The sequence below is a fragment of the Hemicordylus capensis genome, chromosome 3 (genome assembly GCF_027244095.1).
Source record: "Hemicordylus capensis ecotype Gifberg chromosome 3, rHemCap1.1.pri, whole genome shotgun sequence".
Taxonomy (NCBI): Eukaryota; Metazoa; Chordata; class Lepidosauria; order Squamata; family Cordylidae; genus Hemicordylus; species Hemicordylus capensis.
Genome location: NC_069659.1, coordinates 44,934,753 through 44,953,429, shown reverse-complemented (window position 1 = coordinate 44,953,429; position 18,677 = coordinate 44,934,753). Strand labels below are relative to the sequence as shown.

At 45.1% G+C, this 18,677-nt stretch overlaps 1 protein-coding gene across 1 annotated transcript in view; it reads right to left on the bottom strand.

The window, feature by feature from the left end:
- ARHGAP31 (Rho GTPase activating protein 31) overlaps nucleotides 1-18,410 on the bottom strand; it is a 131,028-nt gene extending 112,618 nt beyond the window's left edge. The window contains exon 1 of the mRNA XM_053312902.1: nucleotides 18,279-18,410. Within this exon, the coding sequence (XP_053168877.1) occupies nucleotides 18,279-18,378 (100 nt within the window). The 5' untranslated portion in view covers nucleotides 18,379-18,410. The remainder of the gene's footprint in view (nucleotides 1-18,278) is intronic.
- Nucleotides 18,411-18,677: the final 267 nt, after the last annotated feature.

Below are 18,677 nucleotides of genomic sequence, written 5' to 3'. Positions count from 1 at the left end.
ACAAATGGCAGTTTTATTTTTAGAAATGCAATGCAAAACAATTTACATTTTATGTATGCTAATCTCGATATCTTGCACTGATAACATAGATCTACACTATTCATATTGTGAAGGGAAAGGCAAAATATTTGAGACTGAAAGGGAGGGGATGCAGAGGAAGTGGGGAGAGAAAAAGGTTTGACACCAAAATCAGTGTTGCAGATAAGTGTGTTTTCTCTGAAGATAAAGTAACTGGGTCAGAAGAACTAATCAACACTGTATGGTAGGGCTTCACAAATCCCTGGCACCAGGGAGCCATGGTGCCTAGAAATTTAACTGTGGCACCTAGACTAGGATATTCAGAGGCAGCCATTTAATAAAATATTTTATTTGTCCTTGTTTCTGTTCTAAGTACATTACTTGTGAAGGGGATAAAGAGAAGCCCCCATTTACCCTCTCCAGCCATAATGTCCATCACTAAGCCTGGAATTTTTGTCCAGTGTCCATTGTCTGGCTCTTAAATTTTGGAACTAGCTCCTAGATCCAAATAAAATTTGTCCAGGCCTGCTGTATGGGTTTTGGTTTTGTACAGATCTCAGGTTAACAATCTAAGATGAAGCCCGCAACAAACAGGGCATAAAAGCATGGTGTGGTGGTTATTGTTGGACTATGACTTGGGAGACCTGAGTTCAAATCCCCATTCAATCACAAAACTCAGTGGGTGACTCTGGGCCAGGCACTTATCTTTCAGCCTAACCTACCTCACAGGGTTGTTGTGAGGATAAACATAACCATGTACATGGCTCTGGGCTCCTTGGAGAAAGAGCAGAATATAAATGTAAAAATAAATAAATAAATGTTGCCTCTTCCACAGTAATTTATATTCAGTGGAGAATGGCTCCTGAGCCTGAAAATTCCACTTAGCATCATGAGTAGTATCCATGATTGATAGCCTTCTCCTCTGTGAATTTATACAGGATGTTATATTATGCCAAGTCGGACAAATGGCCCATCTACCTCAGTACAGGTAGCCCTCATTATCCAGTCTTGCAGATTGTGGTTTCATGTATCTGTAGTTAGGTCTAAGAGACCAGTTTCTTTATTCGTGGTTTTAAAAAAGGCAGAACCCGCCTATTCCTGGGTGGTCGGAAATGACTTCCAATGTCATTTCCGACTGCGAGTTTGCAGCATGGTAGGAATTTTATTTGTTTGTTTGTTCATTTATTTATCTATCAAATTTGTATACCACCCCAAACTTTCATCTCTGGGCAGTTTACAATTAGGAAGCTGAGAAAGCGTGGGCGAAAAGATGGGTTTTCAGGTGTTTTTTGAAAATTGTCAGAGTTGGGGAGGATTGTATCTCAGCAGGGAGCGCATTCCACAATCTTGGGGCAGCGACAGAGAAGGCCTGTCTCTGTGTAGCCACCAAATTAGTTGGCGGTAACTGGAGACGGACCTCCTCAGATGACCTCAATGGGCGGTGGAGGATTTGTGGGTTGGGGGGGGGGCTTTGCTGGAAGCCTGGAGAGCAGTACTGTGCTTTATTCCCTTTATTTCTGCTCTTTTGGCCTAACCCCTGGATTCCCATCAGGATAAGATTTCATTATTTGTGATTTCCATATTTGTGCCTATAGGCGAGAACAGAACCCCTTCAAATAATGAGGGCCACCTGTATTGTCCACACGGATTGGCAGGGGCTCTCCAAGGTTTCCAATGGGTATTGCCCAGGTCGACCTGGAAATGCCAGGTATTGAACCTGGGTCTTTCTGAATGTAGAGCAGAAGCTCTCCCACTAAGCTACAATACTTCTCTAAAAAGCATGCCAGTTTCTCGCGTCTCCCTGTCTCCCTCTCCCTCTCTTTTTCATATCCCTTATTAAAGCCATCTAAGCTAGTGGCCATTACCACATCTTGTGGCCAAGAATTCCATAGCTTTATTGTGAATATGTACCTTTAACTGGAATGTTTTTTACATCCCTGCTAGGATTGTTGTTTCAGGATCAGAGGATCACTGGCTTAACATCTCTTTCACAGCTCTTAAAGTTTTAGAAGCACTTTGGGGGCTGGTCCGTACATACATTTTGATCCCCTGTTGGCTGTAGAATAATGCAATGCATTCCATGTGTGAATGAGCCACTGCAGATCAGATATTATGGACATAACTTTCACATTACTGCCCATCAGGTCAAATGCAACAATTTTCAAAGGGCTTTGTTCACACAAGCAGCTATGAGTCATCAAGAAAGCAAGTGGTATACATGATGTGTGAATCAGCTCTTAAAAATGAAAATATGTGAATATATATAAATCCACAATATGGGGAGAGCTTTTCCAACATCTGTAGTCACTTACTGCAACAAAATATCTGACATCCAAAAAAGTTGTATTTGGGGGATCCCCTGGGTAAAACCTCAAATCACTTTGAACTCAAGCCTAGAAAATGAAATGTGGCCACAAAGCACCCTATTCCTCTTATTTTGGGCCCTTTACATATCTGCCTTCATTCAGCCAGACTGCCTCTGCTTTGTTTCACAGCTAAAACATCTTGTATACTCCAAAACATCCCCCTCAGCTTGTAACTGCTTCAAGAAACCATTGAAGAGAAGTGGGGCGGGGGGGGGAGAAAGAGAGAATTTCTTTGAAAAATGTGCCTTCTGTAAAATCTGGTTCAAATCAAATGGAAACATGTGATTCGTAGGAGCCCTGGAGGAGGGAAAGCAGGCTGAGGCGTTCAAACAAGAATGCACCCAACGCAATGATTGCTGAGGGAAACGTAAAGCAGGGTGCAGCATGGCGAAATACAAAAGTTTGCAGAAGGAAATGCAGCTACAAAGCAGAGAGCTACAAGAGCAAGGCGAATGTTCAACAGCAGCGACCGTAAGCCGCAGCTCCCAAGAAGCAAGCAGCAGATTTAGGAAATAATCAAAACATAATCTCAGACAAGAAAGGACAGCGAAGGAACCACAGCAAGCAGATGGCTTCAGCTCTCTGTGCTATCAGTGTTAATACAGGGCTGTGATTGGCAGGGCTTGTCAGTTTTCCCTTTGAGGTAGCCCGTCTCTGAATCTCTCTCAAAACGCTGCTAGTGGAAGAGAAGAGGGCAGGAAGCATTTTCTGTTGTTATAACTTTCCTTCCTCTGTTCCTGTGCTGAGATTGAAGAGAGGCCTTCATACAACTATGGAGATTCAGGAACACACAAGCCTCCAGATTAATGTCTGCACCCTGAATATCACCAAGCAGTCCACATATTAAATCCTTTGATCCTTATGCACTAATTAGAGCAGGCTTGTAAATAGCCACATTTCTGAAGTGACTAGGCAAGAAGCTTTTGCAAATTAGGGGACGGGTGTGTGTTTGTTTTCCTCCAGTGTGGCACAACTGTGACCCTATGTTTTGGAAGCATAGTTACCATATTTGGGACTTTCTCTTCCAGATCAAGCTCAGGGGGAACCCATTTCTGCTGTCTGTCTGCTGCATCCTCATTTGAACAGCAGTGCTTGGGTCACTCATGAAGCCACATTCCCTTTCCCACACATCTTTTCTGGATCGAGGCAATACATTGTGATGATTGGCTGTTCAGTCAGTTGACCTCTGTCATTTAACCAGACACATGGCCATCCTTTCACAGAGCAGTCTTTAAAGTGCAAGGAGGTGCTTGAAAACAAAAACAAAGTGGTCAGCCTGCCAGATGCATGGGGTGGAATGTTGGACAGTTGGATCTGGAGACCATATATTTACTACTTCAGGAAGAAAGCGGAGGAAAAGCAGACTTTGCCTCCCAGTAGAAAAACTCACACCCATTCCTGCTTGAAGGCACATCTGTATGCAGCCTAACATATGTTCTGTAGATGAATAAGCTTTGTGTGTATCCCCTTACCCCCAGTTTCCCCCAGTGCAGGGAGGTGGGGGGTAAAAATGCCCTCAGTCCCAAACCTGAGTGATACAGCACGGGGAGCATTCTGCAACTTGCTATAGATAAAGAGGTCATTCACACAACCAGGTCTACCCAGGCTGGCACCGCCCTACCCGCGTAGACCTAGTCATTAAAAGTGCCAGGATCAGTCCCAATCCCAACGCTCCTCCTCCAGGTAGCCCAGGTTTTTTACCCAGGCCAAAAGTGAGGTAGGAGGATGCACGCACACCCTCCTACCCCACCTCCTGGTTGTGTGGGAACATGGGCTACCAGCAGCCATTGCTACCATTGAGGCCAGGGGAAGGAGTGCCTCTGGATATTCCGGTGGAAATTCCAGCCTCTGAAATGTCTACAATGCTCCACACTTCTTGTGTAGTGCATTGTGGGATTCTTGACAGATGGGCATCCTCCCCACCACACCTCTCTCATGCCACACTACTCATGCAGCAGCAATCGTGTGAGAGTGTGGCACGGTGAACAGGGCAGGAGCAGTGGTCGTGTGGGGGAAGGTAGGAACAAGCATGCCTCTCCTCCTCCCCCCCCCCCAGCCCTCCGTGTCCTTAGGCAAAATGTGTGAACAACCTTAAAGTCTCCAACATGACATGGGAAGGAAGGCTTTAAACTCCACTAGCCAGCAACACGTACTATATGAGGAGTTCAGGGGATGAATCTACAGCAAGCTACACAGCTGGCCTGGAACCCGAGCTTCGTAGCACCATGGCACAATTATTGCCCTCTAGTGCAGTCCCGCAAATAAGGAAAACAGAATATAAAAGTGTCCAAAATCGTAGGTGGAACCCTCCTCACCCCATCAATCATGAGTCCTCAACTTGTAAATGTCAAAAGCACATCATTTAGGCCAGAGAAAGGCAGGCATGAAAATAGAGGTGGGGATGTTTGGGGGTGTTGAGGTTTTTTTGCTTTAGAACCAGCCTTGCTCCTCCCTCTCTTTGCTCCTGTACCAACATATGTACCTGACTCTTGAGTGAACACGGGCTGAAGCATGGGGATAAGGTCAACAGGCAAGCAGCCCACTTGTTTTGAGGGGACCCACCACAACCTTTGAGGGGGCCCCCCCACCTTCAAATAACTGCTGTACTTAACTGTTTACACAGTTTGTTCAGCAGCGTTCTCTCTCTTCCCCACTCTCTCCCTCTCTAGACACTTTGAAATGAGTGGCTCCCTGATTTGCACGGGTGCTAGCCAATCATCACTGTGCATACTGTAGCTCTGTTCAGAGAAGGGGGAAGTAGCTTTGTGCTTCACATAATGGCCAGTCCAACAGCACTGTGCAAATGAAACATGGCAGGGAGGAGGTTTCCCCAAGCTTTATCCTTGCCAGAACTGAGCAAAAGGATATATGTCTGTCACAATTGTGGCAAGTCACAGAGCACTCACTGCTGAATTTACCCATGTCTGTCTCCAGGCTTATGCACGCAAGAAGCCAATTATATCAGCAAACATATGTAGGCACAGGAAAATATCAAAAATCAAAACATGCTCCTTCCATTCCACACACACATGTATCTGGAGAAGAACACACCACACTATCATAAAAGCATATGCAAATACAGGCAAAAGCATGCAGAGGGCAGAAAACATATGATACTGTACAGACAACCCAAATCCACATCTGGACAGCAGGTTTGCAGTTTGGCTCAGAAGAGAGCCTCTCCTAGCAAACTGCAGGCTCCACAGAAAGTATCTTTGTTCATTGGGACAAAGAACAAAAGTTTCATGCAGTAAACAGCATGAAACCCAGTTTCCTTTTCATTTCTGCTGATGCCTGGATTGAGTGGTTTTTTCCCCCTCTTCCTAGAGAAGGTCCAGGAAGCTTTTCACATGGGACTTTTAAAGCCCTTTAACTCACATCTCCTCTGGAATGGAGGGGGTACGTTCACATATCAGCCAGATTTACCCCAAAGTCCCAGCGAGTTATCGGGGAGCAGTTCACATACAATTCGGGTTCTTCACTGCATGTTGAGAGTGTAATCCAATTTATATTCAGCGTTTTAAAAATCCACTATTTAAAAATCCACTATAAGGAGCCAGCATGGTGTAGTGGCTAGAGTGCTGGACTAGGACCGGGGAGACCCGAGTTCAAATCCCCGTTCAGCCATGATACTAGCTGGGTGACTCTGGGCCAGTCACTTCTCTCTCAGCCTAACCTACTTCACAGGGTTGTTGTGAGGAGAAACCGAAGTATGTAGTACACCGCTCTGGGCTCCTTGGAGGAAGAGCGTGGTATAAAAGGTATAAACAAACAAACAAATAAATAAAATATTTGCGTCGATTTTTGGGGACAATTCAAGTTTGCAGTAAAGCCTCCCAGTAAACCCGCGGAAAAACATGCTGTGTGTAAAAGACTCAGGTAGACTATCGGGAGGCCTGGATGAATCCCACTGGCTAAGAGGAGAATCCAGCCAGACTCCAAGCCCTGGGTGTACTCCCAAGGAACAGTCATGCGATGGCAAAAACTGAGGTAGGAAGAGGGGAAAGCAATTGTGTGCAAGTTGCAATCTGGGTAGGGCAGCGTGGGATGTGCTTCTCCCCCTCCACTCTTGATACAGTGCTGGGTACATGATGCAGATCAGCCACCACCACCCTACCCAGACCACAGCTAGCAGACAATTTTGCCTCCTCCTCCTCTCCCGATTTTTGCCAACACACAACTATTTCTCAGTAATGTGCACAGGGGTGGAGCCTGGCTTGATGTGTCTCCTACCCAGCTTTCAGTCATGAGAACCAGCCCACTGTGGAGTCACACTGAGTATTGCGGTTGCAATGCAGGACAATGCCCAGGCATTTGTACTGCTGGGATGACAGTGATGGCGACATTATTTATAGGCAAAATAATGCCACACCTCCAAAATAGCACTCTCTGCCCCTGCTACTTTACATGTGGAGGCTTCACCACTGCCACAAATCCTCCTCCTGGCATAATACAGATGTGATTATCATGACAGGAACTTTGCATCCTCCATCGGTGTGTGTTTCCCATTACTGGACTATTTGCACTGTTAGAAAAGACTTTTGTTGTCAAGCTACAACTTGCCTCCTGCCAAAAAACCCTCGCTCTGTTCTAAATGGTTGAAAAGAATGGCTGGTTAACATTAGGTATGTGCAAGAATCAATTTTTTAATTCAGTTTGTACCTGAATCGAATCACCCCCGATTTGTTATGGGTTCGGATCTCCCTAGATTCGATTTGCACCTGAATTTTCTTAATCTGAATCAATTCGGGGCAACAAAAGGGGTTCTGGGTGCAAAAGAGTGGGCTGGGTGGTAGGCTCAATGGGTGCAAGGAAGCTACCACCCATATTTCAAAGAAATTGGGCAAAGGGGTGATTTTTAACAATTTTTTGAAATTTGCGCATCTTTAAGCTCTTTCCCATAGGGAATAATGGAGATTTCATCAGCCTTAGTTATAACTCCCCAGGGGGGCACCAGGGGGGCCCAGAGCGATTTGTGGTGGGTGGTAGTGCCCAATGGGTGCAAGGAAGCTATCAACCAGATTTCAAAGAAATTGGGCAAAGGGGTGTTTTGTTTTGTTTTTAATGAAGTTGGCATGTCTTTGTGGCAGATTTTGGGCAGAAAGGGGGTTTCAGGGGCAGAAGAGTGAGTCAGGTGGTAGTGCCCCAATGGGTGCCTGCTACCACCCAGATTTCAAATAAATTGGTGAAACGAGTGATTTTTAATTTCTTTCTGAGGTTTGCACGTCTTTATGCTTCCCCCCCATAAGGAATAATGGGGAATTTCAGCAGCCCCATTACTCCACTTGGGAGGCACCAGGGTGGCCAAGAGTGGGTTGTGGTGTAGTGCACATAGGATGCCAACCACCCCCAAAACAACAAGCCCATAAGGCACTAGGTTTTGTTGTTTTCAATGTCTGAGGTGTTCTTCTGAGAGTTGATTCTGTGGTAGGAAATGAGATTCATTTCCATGTGCTTCGTGTATTGTTCAAACAAGCTGTCCACATGTGCTAACGTACTGTTACACATTATGCTTCCATACTGCTTTTCAGAAATGTTGTCCTTTAATGTATGGATAAATACTATTGACTCTTGCACAGCATCCTGTCTTGCGCATGGGCTTCCTGCAGCCAAATGATGAAAGTATCCCACAGCAATCACATGCAGGCTCCATACGTCAACTTGTGCAGACGCACCTTACAATTGTATTGCCAGCTTTCAAATACTATGTTTAATGCAACAGTAGTTGCAAAAACACAGTCGTGAAAAAAACCTCTGATTCAATGCAGATGTCTCTAAGACTGCATCTACAAAGCGCTTCCTTATAATACTTAAGAGAACACACGTTGTGTGAAATTCCCCCAATCACAACATGATATATTTAAATTGCTCTGTGTGCTTCCAGGCTTTTTCTACAGCTCTAGCATACATTGTCTGACTGAGGACAACTGGTATTGCAGTCAGACACAACGCATCCTTAATTTGGACAGCTTGGCACAGCACTTCCAACGCTGTAGCTATCGAAGTTGCAGGAACATCAACCGTAGGATAGGGCTCTACATTGTCTGGCATTACATTAACATCACTTCTAACCTGAATGTTAAAGCCAGCCCCAAATGCTTGTAGTCTGGTGTAAGGTGTTCAGCTGATGTAACAAGATTCATACTCAGTTACTACAACAACCTTGCCACACAACAGAATCAAAGTTAGTGCCTTTTCTGGCTGTGGCAAATGTTCTGCACTTAAGACTTGTACAGGCTAGCCTAGAGTGCCAGAGAAGGGTATGCACACAGCTCCGGATTCAGTCCCTGAACTGATGTCCTGCAGGTGCAAACAGTCTTGTGCTGTGCTCACATGTATTTTCATGAAGAATGGTTTGACATGCACGGCAATATGCCATGTACAGCAATGTGACAACCAAGTTGATGAAGATGAGGATGACTTTGAAACAGGCAGATGGTGACAAAGACTTCTATGATTGGTGCAGCGGGGAAGTAACTTGCCTAGGGAGCAAGAGGATGCTGGTTCAAATCCCTGCTGGTATGTTTCCCAGACTATGGGAAACAACTATATTGAGCAGCAGAGATATAGGAAGATGCTGAAAGTTATCATCTCATACTGCGTGGGAGATAGCAATGGTAAACCCCTCCAGTATTCTACCAAAGAAAACCACATGGCTCCGTGGTCACCAGGAGCCAACACCAACTCGAAAGCACAACTTTACTTGAAAGTTTGCTGTTTCCTATGAATTTCTACAGAAATGCTGTGATTTTTGAGTGTTTTCTATATATTAGTGATTTCAAAATACTAATTAAATAATAAATATTGCCATGGGAAAGCTTTTTTTTTTTCATGTTTAACTGCCAGTCTGTGACACTATTCACACGACCGGGTGGGTGGGCAGTGGGGGGAGGCTTTGCCAACTTACCTTCCCCCTCCAGGCGAGCAGCAGTCTGCTGCTGGGAGCGTGTCCAGGATCCAAGACGATCCATGCTGCGCCAAGCAGCCCGGAACTCTGGAGGCTGGGATGACATATTCCACAATGCACCACATGACAAGCGCAGTGCATTGGGGGATACCCCTGTGAGATGGGCACTCTAGGAGGCTGCTTCTATGTGCTCTTGGGCTGCAAGCAGGCCAAGTATACACACACTCCCTGTGCCCATAACCTCGGCTGAAGGCCAGGCTTAAAAGTGGGGTTAAGTGGGCGGTCAGCGCTGGGATATGGATGGATTCTGGCACTGCACATGAGCAGCCTAACGCAGGCTGGACTGCCCTAGCCTGGGTTAGGCTGCTCATGAGAACAGCATTGGTTACTTCAAATAGAAAATGTTGGATTAGTAAAATTGTTTGGCCACCATATGGTCACCGTTGCTTATTATGCATTTTAAAGCTATTTCTTAAACAATAAGAAATATTTTTGGGTGAAAGCTACTCATTAACAAAGGCCATCATGGATAATAATTCTACAAGGGATATAAGCAATCCGAAAAACACTACCTTGTTTATTCACTCAAAATGTACCAATCAACCCAATTTTAGACCCCTAGCTCATAGACTACAAGCTGTACATCTTACAAGCGGAGATCTTCACAATGCAAGACATTAAATAATAATGTAGATGAAAGGGGAAAGAAACATTGGGTGGGTTAACTCTGTTAACACCAAGCTCTGCACAACATCCCTCTGCCTCGGGAGCACACGCTCCCGGCTCCCATCCCCACATGAGCATCTACTTCTTTTCCAGGTTAGAAAAAGGTAAAATAGGTCACAACATTCAAACTCACCAATCTCAGCCTCTTCAAGCCCCTTGCTTCAGAGAACCCGAGATCTGAGCACGAGGATTGAAGTGAATTTCAGTGCTTGGGTTTTCTGGAGCAAGTAGTTTAGAATAAGCTGATACTGGTGGGTTCAAATATCACAACCAATTGTGTCTTTACATAACCTGGAAAGGAAATGGACATGTGGGAATGGGAGAGAGGAGCATGCACAACCAAGATGCCACATGCAGCTTGGCATTAACTGAGGTTCTGCATAATGTCTGCAGATGCCCAATAAGAAAGAAAGAAAGAAAGAAAGAAAGAAAGAAAGAAAGAAAGAAAGAAAGAAAGAAAGAAAGAAAGAGTGGAATAGGATGATGGTCTGCACCAGTGTCCGATTCCCAGATTTTGTTGACCACAATTCCCATAATCCCTAGCCAAAGGCCACTGAGGCTGTAGGTGATGAGAGTTGTAATCAATGACATCAGGGAATTCCTATTACAGGGGACACTGGTCTGCACACAACCTGTGGAGGAACACCAAGTTGTTAGGGGAGGCCCTAATGCTTCCATTAGCCCATTCCCAATGAGTAAGGTATGACAATAGCAATGCAGAATCTGCAGAGGTGCAAAGTACAATTTATATTAGTGTGTGTCCTTCACAGGCCTGATCTTCTCATCTTTTCTTCAATCTGCCAATGAAAAAGTTAGGAGTAGGGATGTACAAATTGATTCAGGTACGAAGTGATTTGTACCCGAATCTAGCTGATTCGGGCAATTTGTAGACAGAACAAATCGCCCCTGAGCTCAATTGCCCAGATTTGGGTACAAAAGAAATTACCCAGACTCTGACCCAAAATAGTTCAAAGATTTAGACCTCCATTTTGTGGTCACAGTGGATTGGGTGGTAGTGCCCAATGGGTGGAAGGAAGCTACCACCCAAATTTCCAAGAAATTGGGCAAGGGGGTGATTTTAACACCCCTTTGGGGGCACCAGGGTGTGGCAACAGGGTAGGGGGCACCAGGGTGGACAATGATAGTGGATCCTTAGTTCATTCATCATTTTGCACCAAAGAAGATGAATGAACATCTTTGATCATCTTTGCTCATTTATCATCTTTGGTGCAAAATGATGAATGACAAGATAATCCACTATCACTTTGCACCAAAGAATCTGCTCTCAGAACCACTGAAATCCACATCACTCCCAGTGGGGAAGTTTGTTTAAAAGCACCCCTTTGGCCAATTTCAAAATCAGAAATTTGTTTAAAAGCACCCCTTTGCTCAATTTTTTTGAAATTTGGGTGGTAGCTTCCTTCCACCCAATGGGCACTTACATCCACCCACCCAACTCTGAGCCACCCTGGTGCCCCTCACGTGGAGTTATGGCGCTGCTGAAATCCCCATTATTCTCTATGGGGAAAAGCTTAAAGATGCTCAAACTACAGAAATTTGTTAAAATCACCCCTTTGGCCAATTTCTTTGAAATTCTTCAAATTTCAAAGGGTAGCTTCCACCCATTGGGCAATACCACCCACCCAACTCTTTTGCCCCAGAACCCCTCTTTTGCCCCCAAATCAATTGAGATTTGGATTGATTTGGATGCAAATTGAATCTGGGGTGATGTGGGGGGAACAGATTCGGACCCCTCCAAAATTAGTGATGATTCAATTTGGGTACAAATCAAATAGGAAAAAAAATAGATTCATGCACATCCCTAGTCAGGAGCAACCCTCCCATATATTGTTTGGCTCAACCAGTTTCATATTTTCTTACAGAGACTCACCATGGAAAAGTTCAACAATCCCCAGAGTAAGAGCAAAAGCAACATTTGTCCTTTAGTGGCAAGCATGCAAAGATTTGGCTGAAATCTCAGCTAAAAAATAAGCAGCTCTAAGAGCACTGTTCGCTCCCCTCCTTAGCCCTTTACATAAGCCATGGGTGATTGCAAAGAGATGAGCCTGGGGTAAGAAAGCTGCACAGATCTAGCTAGACTACATCTAGCTATTCTTTTTAGTGGGGAGCACTCTTCTAATCTTAGAGCTAGTCAGTGGCCTTCTCTAAGGAGCTGTGGTTCAGTGGTGGAGCAAAGGTTGCCAACTAGGGAACTTTATCAAGAACATGTGACTATGGGGACCAAATGACTTTTTTTTTTTTGCGCATTAGGAGGAATAGAAATTAGGGGGACCATACAACCTCTTTTGCATATTTTGTGGTGTTCAAAGTTCTGGGGAGCAGCTGGAACATTTTGTTGGCTCAGAACATTTTTCTCTCCTGAGCAGCTTCTCCTCCTTTGTCTCCTTCCCCTGCCGGTAGCCTACTGACCATTCATCCAGTGGGGAAACCAGAGAGGAGATTGTGCTTCAGTGGCAGGTTGCAGAGGCATGTGATATAGGAGCACAGATAGGTGGGCCCGGCAGGTACAACTTGCTTCCTTCATGTGGTGGTGGCAATGAGAAGTTAGCACTTAGCTAAGTAACCCTACACAGTTAGCAGCTACCCCTGCTAACTGAGTAAAAATGCACCTTTTAGTGGTGGTTGAATCTCTTCTATTTAGCATGGGGAGAACAACTGGTCCTCTCCAACCCCAGCACAGCATTCCTTCAGCCACTGACGCTGGTGTTACCATACATTTCTTTTTAGGATGTGAGCCCTTTGGGGAGAGCCGAGCATCTCATTATTTATTTTTATTTGAAAACTACTGTGAAACCTTCTGTTGAAAAGTGGTCTATACATGTCTGTAGTTGTACAGAACAGCAAGCAAGTGAGGGACTGTGCATGCACCTCTGTGCTAGCATGCAAAGAGGCTGGCTTGGTAGCTAACTATCTACCTTGCCTTGAGCCAAGAGGTGAAGCTGCTGGCCTGGCTGGAGGAGAGCAAGCTGGGTGAACTGTGGCAGTGGGGGGGGGGGATGGGACAGAGGGCTGTCTGTGTGGCAAATCTGACCAGGTGAGGAGTTTACAGGGGCTTTGAGAACTCTGCACCTAGACAGCAGACTGAGGAGACATACAGCCCACCTTGGTCATCAGCTTCACAGAGATTAGCTGTATTTATTCTCAGATTATCCAATTTTTTAATCAAAATATGCATATATAATACCAATAAACATATGCAAGTGTTACGCAAGGAGGAGACTTTTTTTTTTTTTTTTTTTTTAGTGAAAACCATCTTCTGTTTCTACTTTTTTGGTGATGGATATCGACTTTTTTCTCCACTGGACCTGGCAACCCTAGGTAGAGCCTGTGCTTTGTATGCAGAGGATCCCCGGTTCAATCTCTGACATTCCATCTAAGGCTGGGAAAGATCCACACCTGAAACTCGGCAGAGCCACTGCCAATCAGAGGAGATGATTGATGACTTCTCCAAAATGAGGAGTATGGTGAAAAGAAAGCTGAGGGGGAAAATCAAGAGTCACTTTGCTCCAGAGTGCATGGAGTTTACTCAAAACCGCAATACTAGAAGCCCAGTTAGATTGTATACCCAAAAGGAGGAAAGGTACCATTAAGTCCAGGAGGATGCCAGCATGGCTAACAGGTACCGTCAAGGAAGCCATAAAAGCGAAGAAGACTTCCTTCCGAAATTGGAAGGCCTGTCCAAATGAAGAGAACAGAAAGGAACACAAACTCTGGCAAAAGAAATGCAAGGTGACAATAAGGGAGGCAAAAAGAGAGTTTGAGGAACATTTAGCCAAAAGTATCAAGGGGAATAACAAAAACTTCTTTAAGTACATCAGAAGCAGGAAACCTGCCAGGGAGGCAGTTGGACCATTAGACAATGAGGGAGTGAAAGGGATTATTAAGGAGGATATGGAGGTTACAGAGAAGCTGAATGAGTTCTTTGCATCTGTCTTCATGGCAGAGGATACTGAGCATATACCTGTTCCTGAACCAGGCTTTTTAGGGATGGAGGCTAGAGAGCTGAGTCAGATAGCTGAGTCAGATAGAAGACAAGGGATGATGTTCTAAACTGTCTGGAAAAACTGTACTGGGACCAGTGCTTTTTAATTTATTCATAAATGATCTAGAAGCAGGGGTAAGCAGCAATGTGGCCAAATTCGCAGATGATACCAAACTCTTCCGGGTAGTGAAATCCAAAACGGATTGTGAGCAGCTCCAAAAGGATCTCTCCAAACTGGGGGAGTGGGCGACAAAATTGCAAATGCGGTTCAATGTTAGCAAGTGTAAAGTGATCCACATTGGGACGAAAAACCCCAACTTCAAGTACATGCTGATGGGATCCGAGGTGTCGGTGACTGACCAGAAGAGGGATCTTAGGGTTGTGGTGGACAGTTCATTGAAAGTGTCGACTCAGTGTGCGGCAGCTGTGAAAAAGGCAAATTCCATGCTAGGGATCATTAGGAAGGGGATTGAAAAATCAAATGGCTAATATTATAATGCCCTTATACAAAACTATGGTGCGACCACACTTGGAGTACTGCGTACAATTCTGGTCACCACATCTTTAAAAGGACATTGTTGAACTGGAGAAGGTAGAGAAGAGGGCAACCAAGATGATCAGGGGCCTAGAGCACCTTTCTTATGAGGCAAGACTACAACACCTGGGGCTTTTTAGTTTAGAAAAAAGACGACTGCGGGGAGACATGATAGAGGTCTATAAAATCATGCATGGTGTGGAGAAAGTGGAGAGAGAGAAATTCTTTTCCCTCTCACACAACACTAGAACCAGGGGTCACTCCATGAAATTGATTGCCAGGAGGTCTAGGACCAACAAACGGAAGTATTTTTTCACACAACGCGTGATCCACTTGTGGAACTCTCTGCCACAGTATGTGGTGACAGCCAACAACCTGGATGGCTTTAAGAGGGGTTTGGATGACTTCATGGAGGAGAGATCTATCAATGGCTACTAGTCGGAGGGCTGTGGGCCACCTCCAGCCTCAAAGGCAGGATGCCTCTGAGTACCAGTTGCAGGGGAGTAATGGTAGGTGAGAGGGCACACCCTCAACTCCTGTCTGTGGCTTCCAGCAGCATCTGGTGGGCCACTCTGCGAAACAGGATGCTGGACTAGATGGGCCTTGGGCCTGATCCAGCAGGGCTGTTCTTATGTTCTTATGATGTTGAGACAGATGGACCAATGGACTGACTCAGTATAATATTCCTATGTTCCTAAATTGTAACAAGAGTTGGAAGGTTCACAGCACAAATCAACACCACAGGAAAGTAGAGCAAAGTGTGTATGTGCACGCATAAAGAAAACCCAATATGACTTGATGACAACCTCCTCACACATATATAGTACATGTATGGCTCCTTCCAAGTACATTTGGAATAAATCAGTTCTCACGTGGCCCCACTGCAAACAGGAAGTACACACTGTCCCCTGTGTTTCCTTGAAGAAACAAGACCATCTTAAATCCCTTCCTACAATTGAGCAATTGTCAGATCCATCATTGTGCTCATCCTCTCGGCAGAGAAGTGAACACCTATCACAGATAGCAAATGTTTGTCTTCAACCTGGTCCCTATTGAAGGGAAATATTTGAATAAGGAATACCGACTGATAGCTTGTTCCTTGTTATAATTGATGTAATTTCAAGTTAGAAGTTCCAGTTAGGGAGGTATGTAGGACTGCAAGACTCACAGCACTGATATTTGACACCAGTCTGCCCTCACAGCTTCCTAGAGATAGAGTTGGCTTTTAATATTATTCCACCTCCTTGCATTGCCAAAGAACAAAGGAATAAAAACTCCCACATATCTTCTGCTGTTTGTTATCCTTATGATTTAACCTACACCCTATGATCTAACTCACATTCTTCTATAGGCTCCTATAACAGAGTCTTTCATTATATATTGCTAGCCAATGGGACGGGCTATTCAACAAACAACATGAAGAGGAACTCACTTTTACCCATTCTGTTCCTCACAACACACTAAGCTGGCAGACTTAAAAAAAGCTGTTGGCAAAGTCCTCATGTTGTAGATATATAGGATCCCATCACACCATTTTTTCATAATCAATTAAAGCTGGCTTCTTGTTTCTAGAAACAAGATTTGCTTTAGAATAGAATAGGATATAAACGCTGCACAGCTTGTGACCCACCAATTCAAATGCAGCTTACCAGCCATTTATGGCAGCCTAGTAAACCTTGTTTTTGCTGCCTGCCTGGGATTGAGAAATCCGGAAAGTGCGGGTTGGGGGAGGGTGACACCCAAGGATCTACGCAGTCATGTAGTGGGCTTGCCAACAGTGCCCACCATCCCCACATGCCCACCCTGCCCATGCCCCTTGTGCTAGCATCAGATTCATGCTGAGGGGGTGTGGCCAACACCTGGTGGTTGGTGGGTTCATGGCCCTTCAGTCCTTCCCAGCCAAACGATGCTTTGTTCACCAAAAATGTTCACTGGATGGAAAGGACCCATGGACCATGTCTCTTTCTCCCAGCTGGCGAGCGCTTTGTTCACCAACTGGGTGCTTTCTCTCCCTCATTTGGAGTGCGGGAGAGTAAGAACACCCAGCCAGTGAACAAAGCACTTGCTGGCTGGAAGTGGGCAAATGGCTGCATATTGTGCTTCCAGCTAGCAAGGGCTTCATTATCCAGCTGGTTGCGGGAGAGGGGCAAGGGGAACTATGGTGGACCCCTGAGACCTCAGTGGCCCAGGAACATTTGTCCTCCCGTGTCCAATGGTGGCTATGCCCCTGGACATAGACAGGGCTGATGGGCTGTGTTTGGATCAGTGAGCCATAGGTTGGGCAGGCCTCATCTTGAATAACTGATATTTCCCACTGCTATTCACACATACCCATTCATAGCTTTTCCTGTGCTGGGCAAACTGGCCTGCATGCACTGTTGCTGTACATAGCCAAATCTTTTTTAAAAGCTGCAGTCCAGACGTGGCTGCATTCAGCACCAGTTGCAATGCCTACGGCTATGCTTGCCCACTGATGTTGTGCACATTTGCTCAAGGCATGAAGCTTTGTATTACAACCGATCTATGATAATATGCTTTGTGCAATGACCAGAAGCATGCACATGTGTAAGAGAGGGAACAAGAGAACAACACTATGCACTCTGGCAGGCCATATCGCTGTGTTAACAGCAGAAGACCTTGACGTTTAAATGAGTACACATGATTGAATAAATGCCTTAAAGGAACCGCCTTGCCCTGGAAAGTCTGAGTTTTAAGAAACCAAATACATTTATACTTGGAATGTTACGCTGGCACAGATGGCAATAGGAGGAGAGAAATCCTCAGTCGTTTCTCTTCAAGTATATAGTTTCCAAGCAAAAAAAACCAACAACTTCCTTCTGCCCTCCAAAGACTCAGCAATATGTCTCATCACCCAGCCCACTTTTAAGAAAGATAAACTGTTTTGCTCTTCATCTCTGGCCATTCATTTCAAAGCCAAATTGGCACTGACACCTCCCACTGTCTGACACACCATATGCTCATCTGAGAAAACAGATCACAGTATGAGTTGCTAAGAGTTTCTCATGGGTATGAGTATCTAGGAAGAAATACAGGAAGTCCTGGCTGCTGCTCCCACGTTATTCCAACTTCTTCTCTCAGGCCTGTCTTTCAAGTAAGAACATTATGGAGACCTTACTGTGTCCCAAGAGCCACTCCTGTGCAGTGTTCCCTGTAACAGGGATTCCCAGATGGTGTTGACTACAGATCCCATCATCCCCTGCTGTAATGGCCTTTGGCTGAGAATAATGGGAGTTGCAGTCAGCAACATCTGTAATGTCAGTGGAAGCTCAGTTCACAGAATGTTAGAGTAGGAACAGTCCTTAGATGCCTCCTAGTTCAACCTCACACTCAGTGCAGGAAAAGAAAAGCACACAGACTTCAAAAGACCAAATCCGAAATGGGAATCTCACAGCCTCCTTTGCACTACTCCAAGGTAGGAGACATATTACTCATCTCTCACTTATGCATGAAGTTGGAGGTCCTACATACATATTCCTTTCTCTGCCCCACAACAAAGCATTTAACTTAACTAATCACATTTTGGATGTTCACTCCTGATGAACAAGGCATCCTCCCTGTCCCCGTATTAACACCAAATAAAGTAATTCCATGTTTCACAACTGTTAATCAAAATAAGGTGGACTTTTATTCCTCCCAGCCAAAATGAACCCCAATAGACCCATCATTAGACAAAGTAAGAAATGAAGAGGCCATTTGTATTACCATCTTGTCCAGAGCTCTCCAGATATTCCGTCAGATCACAGCCGAATACGTTCGTGGCTCCTTTCCTCTTGAGTTTCGGCTTTCCTCCCTTGTTCTTCATGAGTTAGTTCCCAAAAGAGGCTTGCCCCCTCCTTCCTTTCCCCCCCACCCCCCTCGTTTTGCACCAGACAAGTGCAAAATTTTCCCCTTCTCCTCAGACCTTCGCTGCCTTTGCCCTGTTTTCAGTCAACAACATGAAAAGTCCAGAAGAACCTCCTGCTGGATATATCCACATTAATCTCCACCAGATGCTGAGCTGCTGCTGGAGGGAGAGGTCAGGACAATACGGAGATCTCCAGCAGGCAGCAGCAGAGAGATCATAGCCCAAGTTCAGAAGGGTTCTCTTTGGAGGGAGGTGGA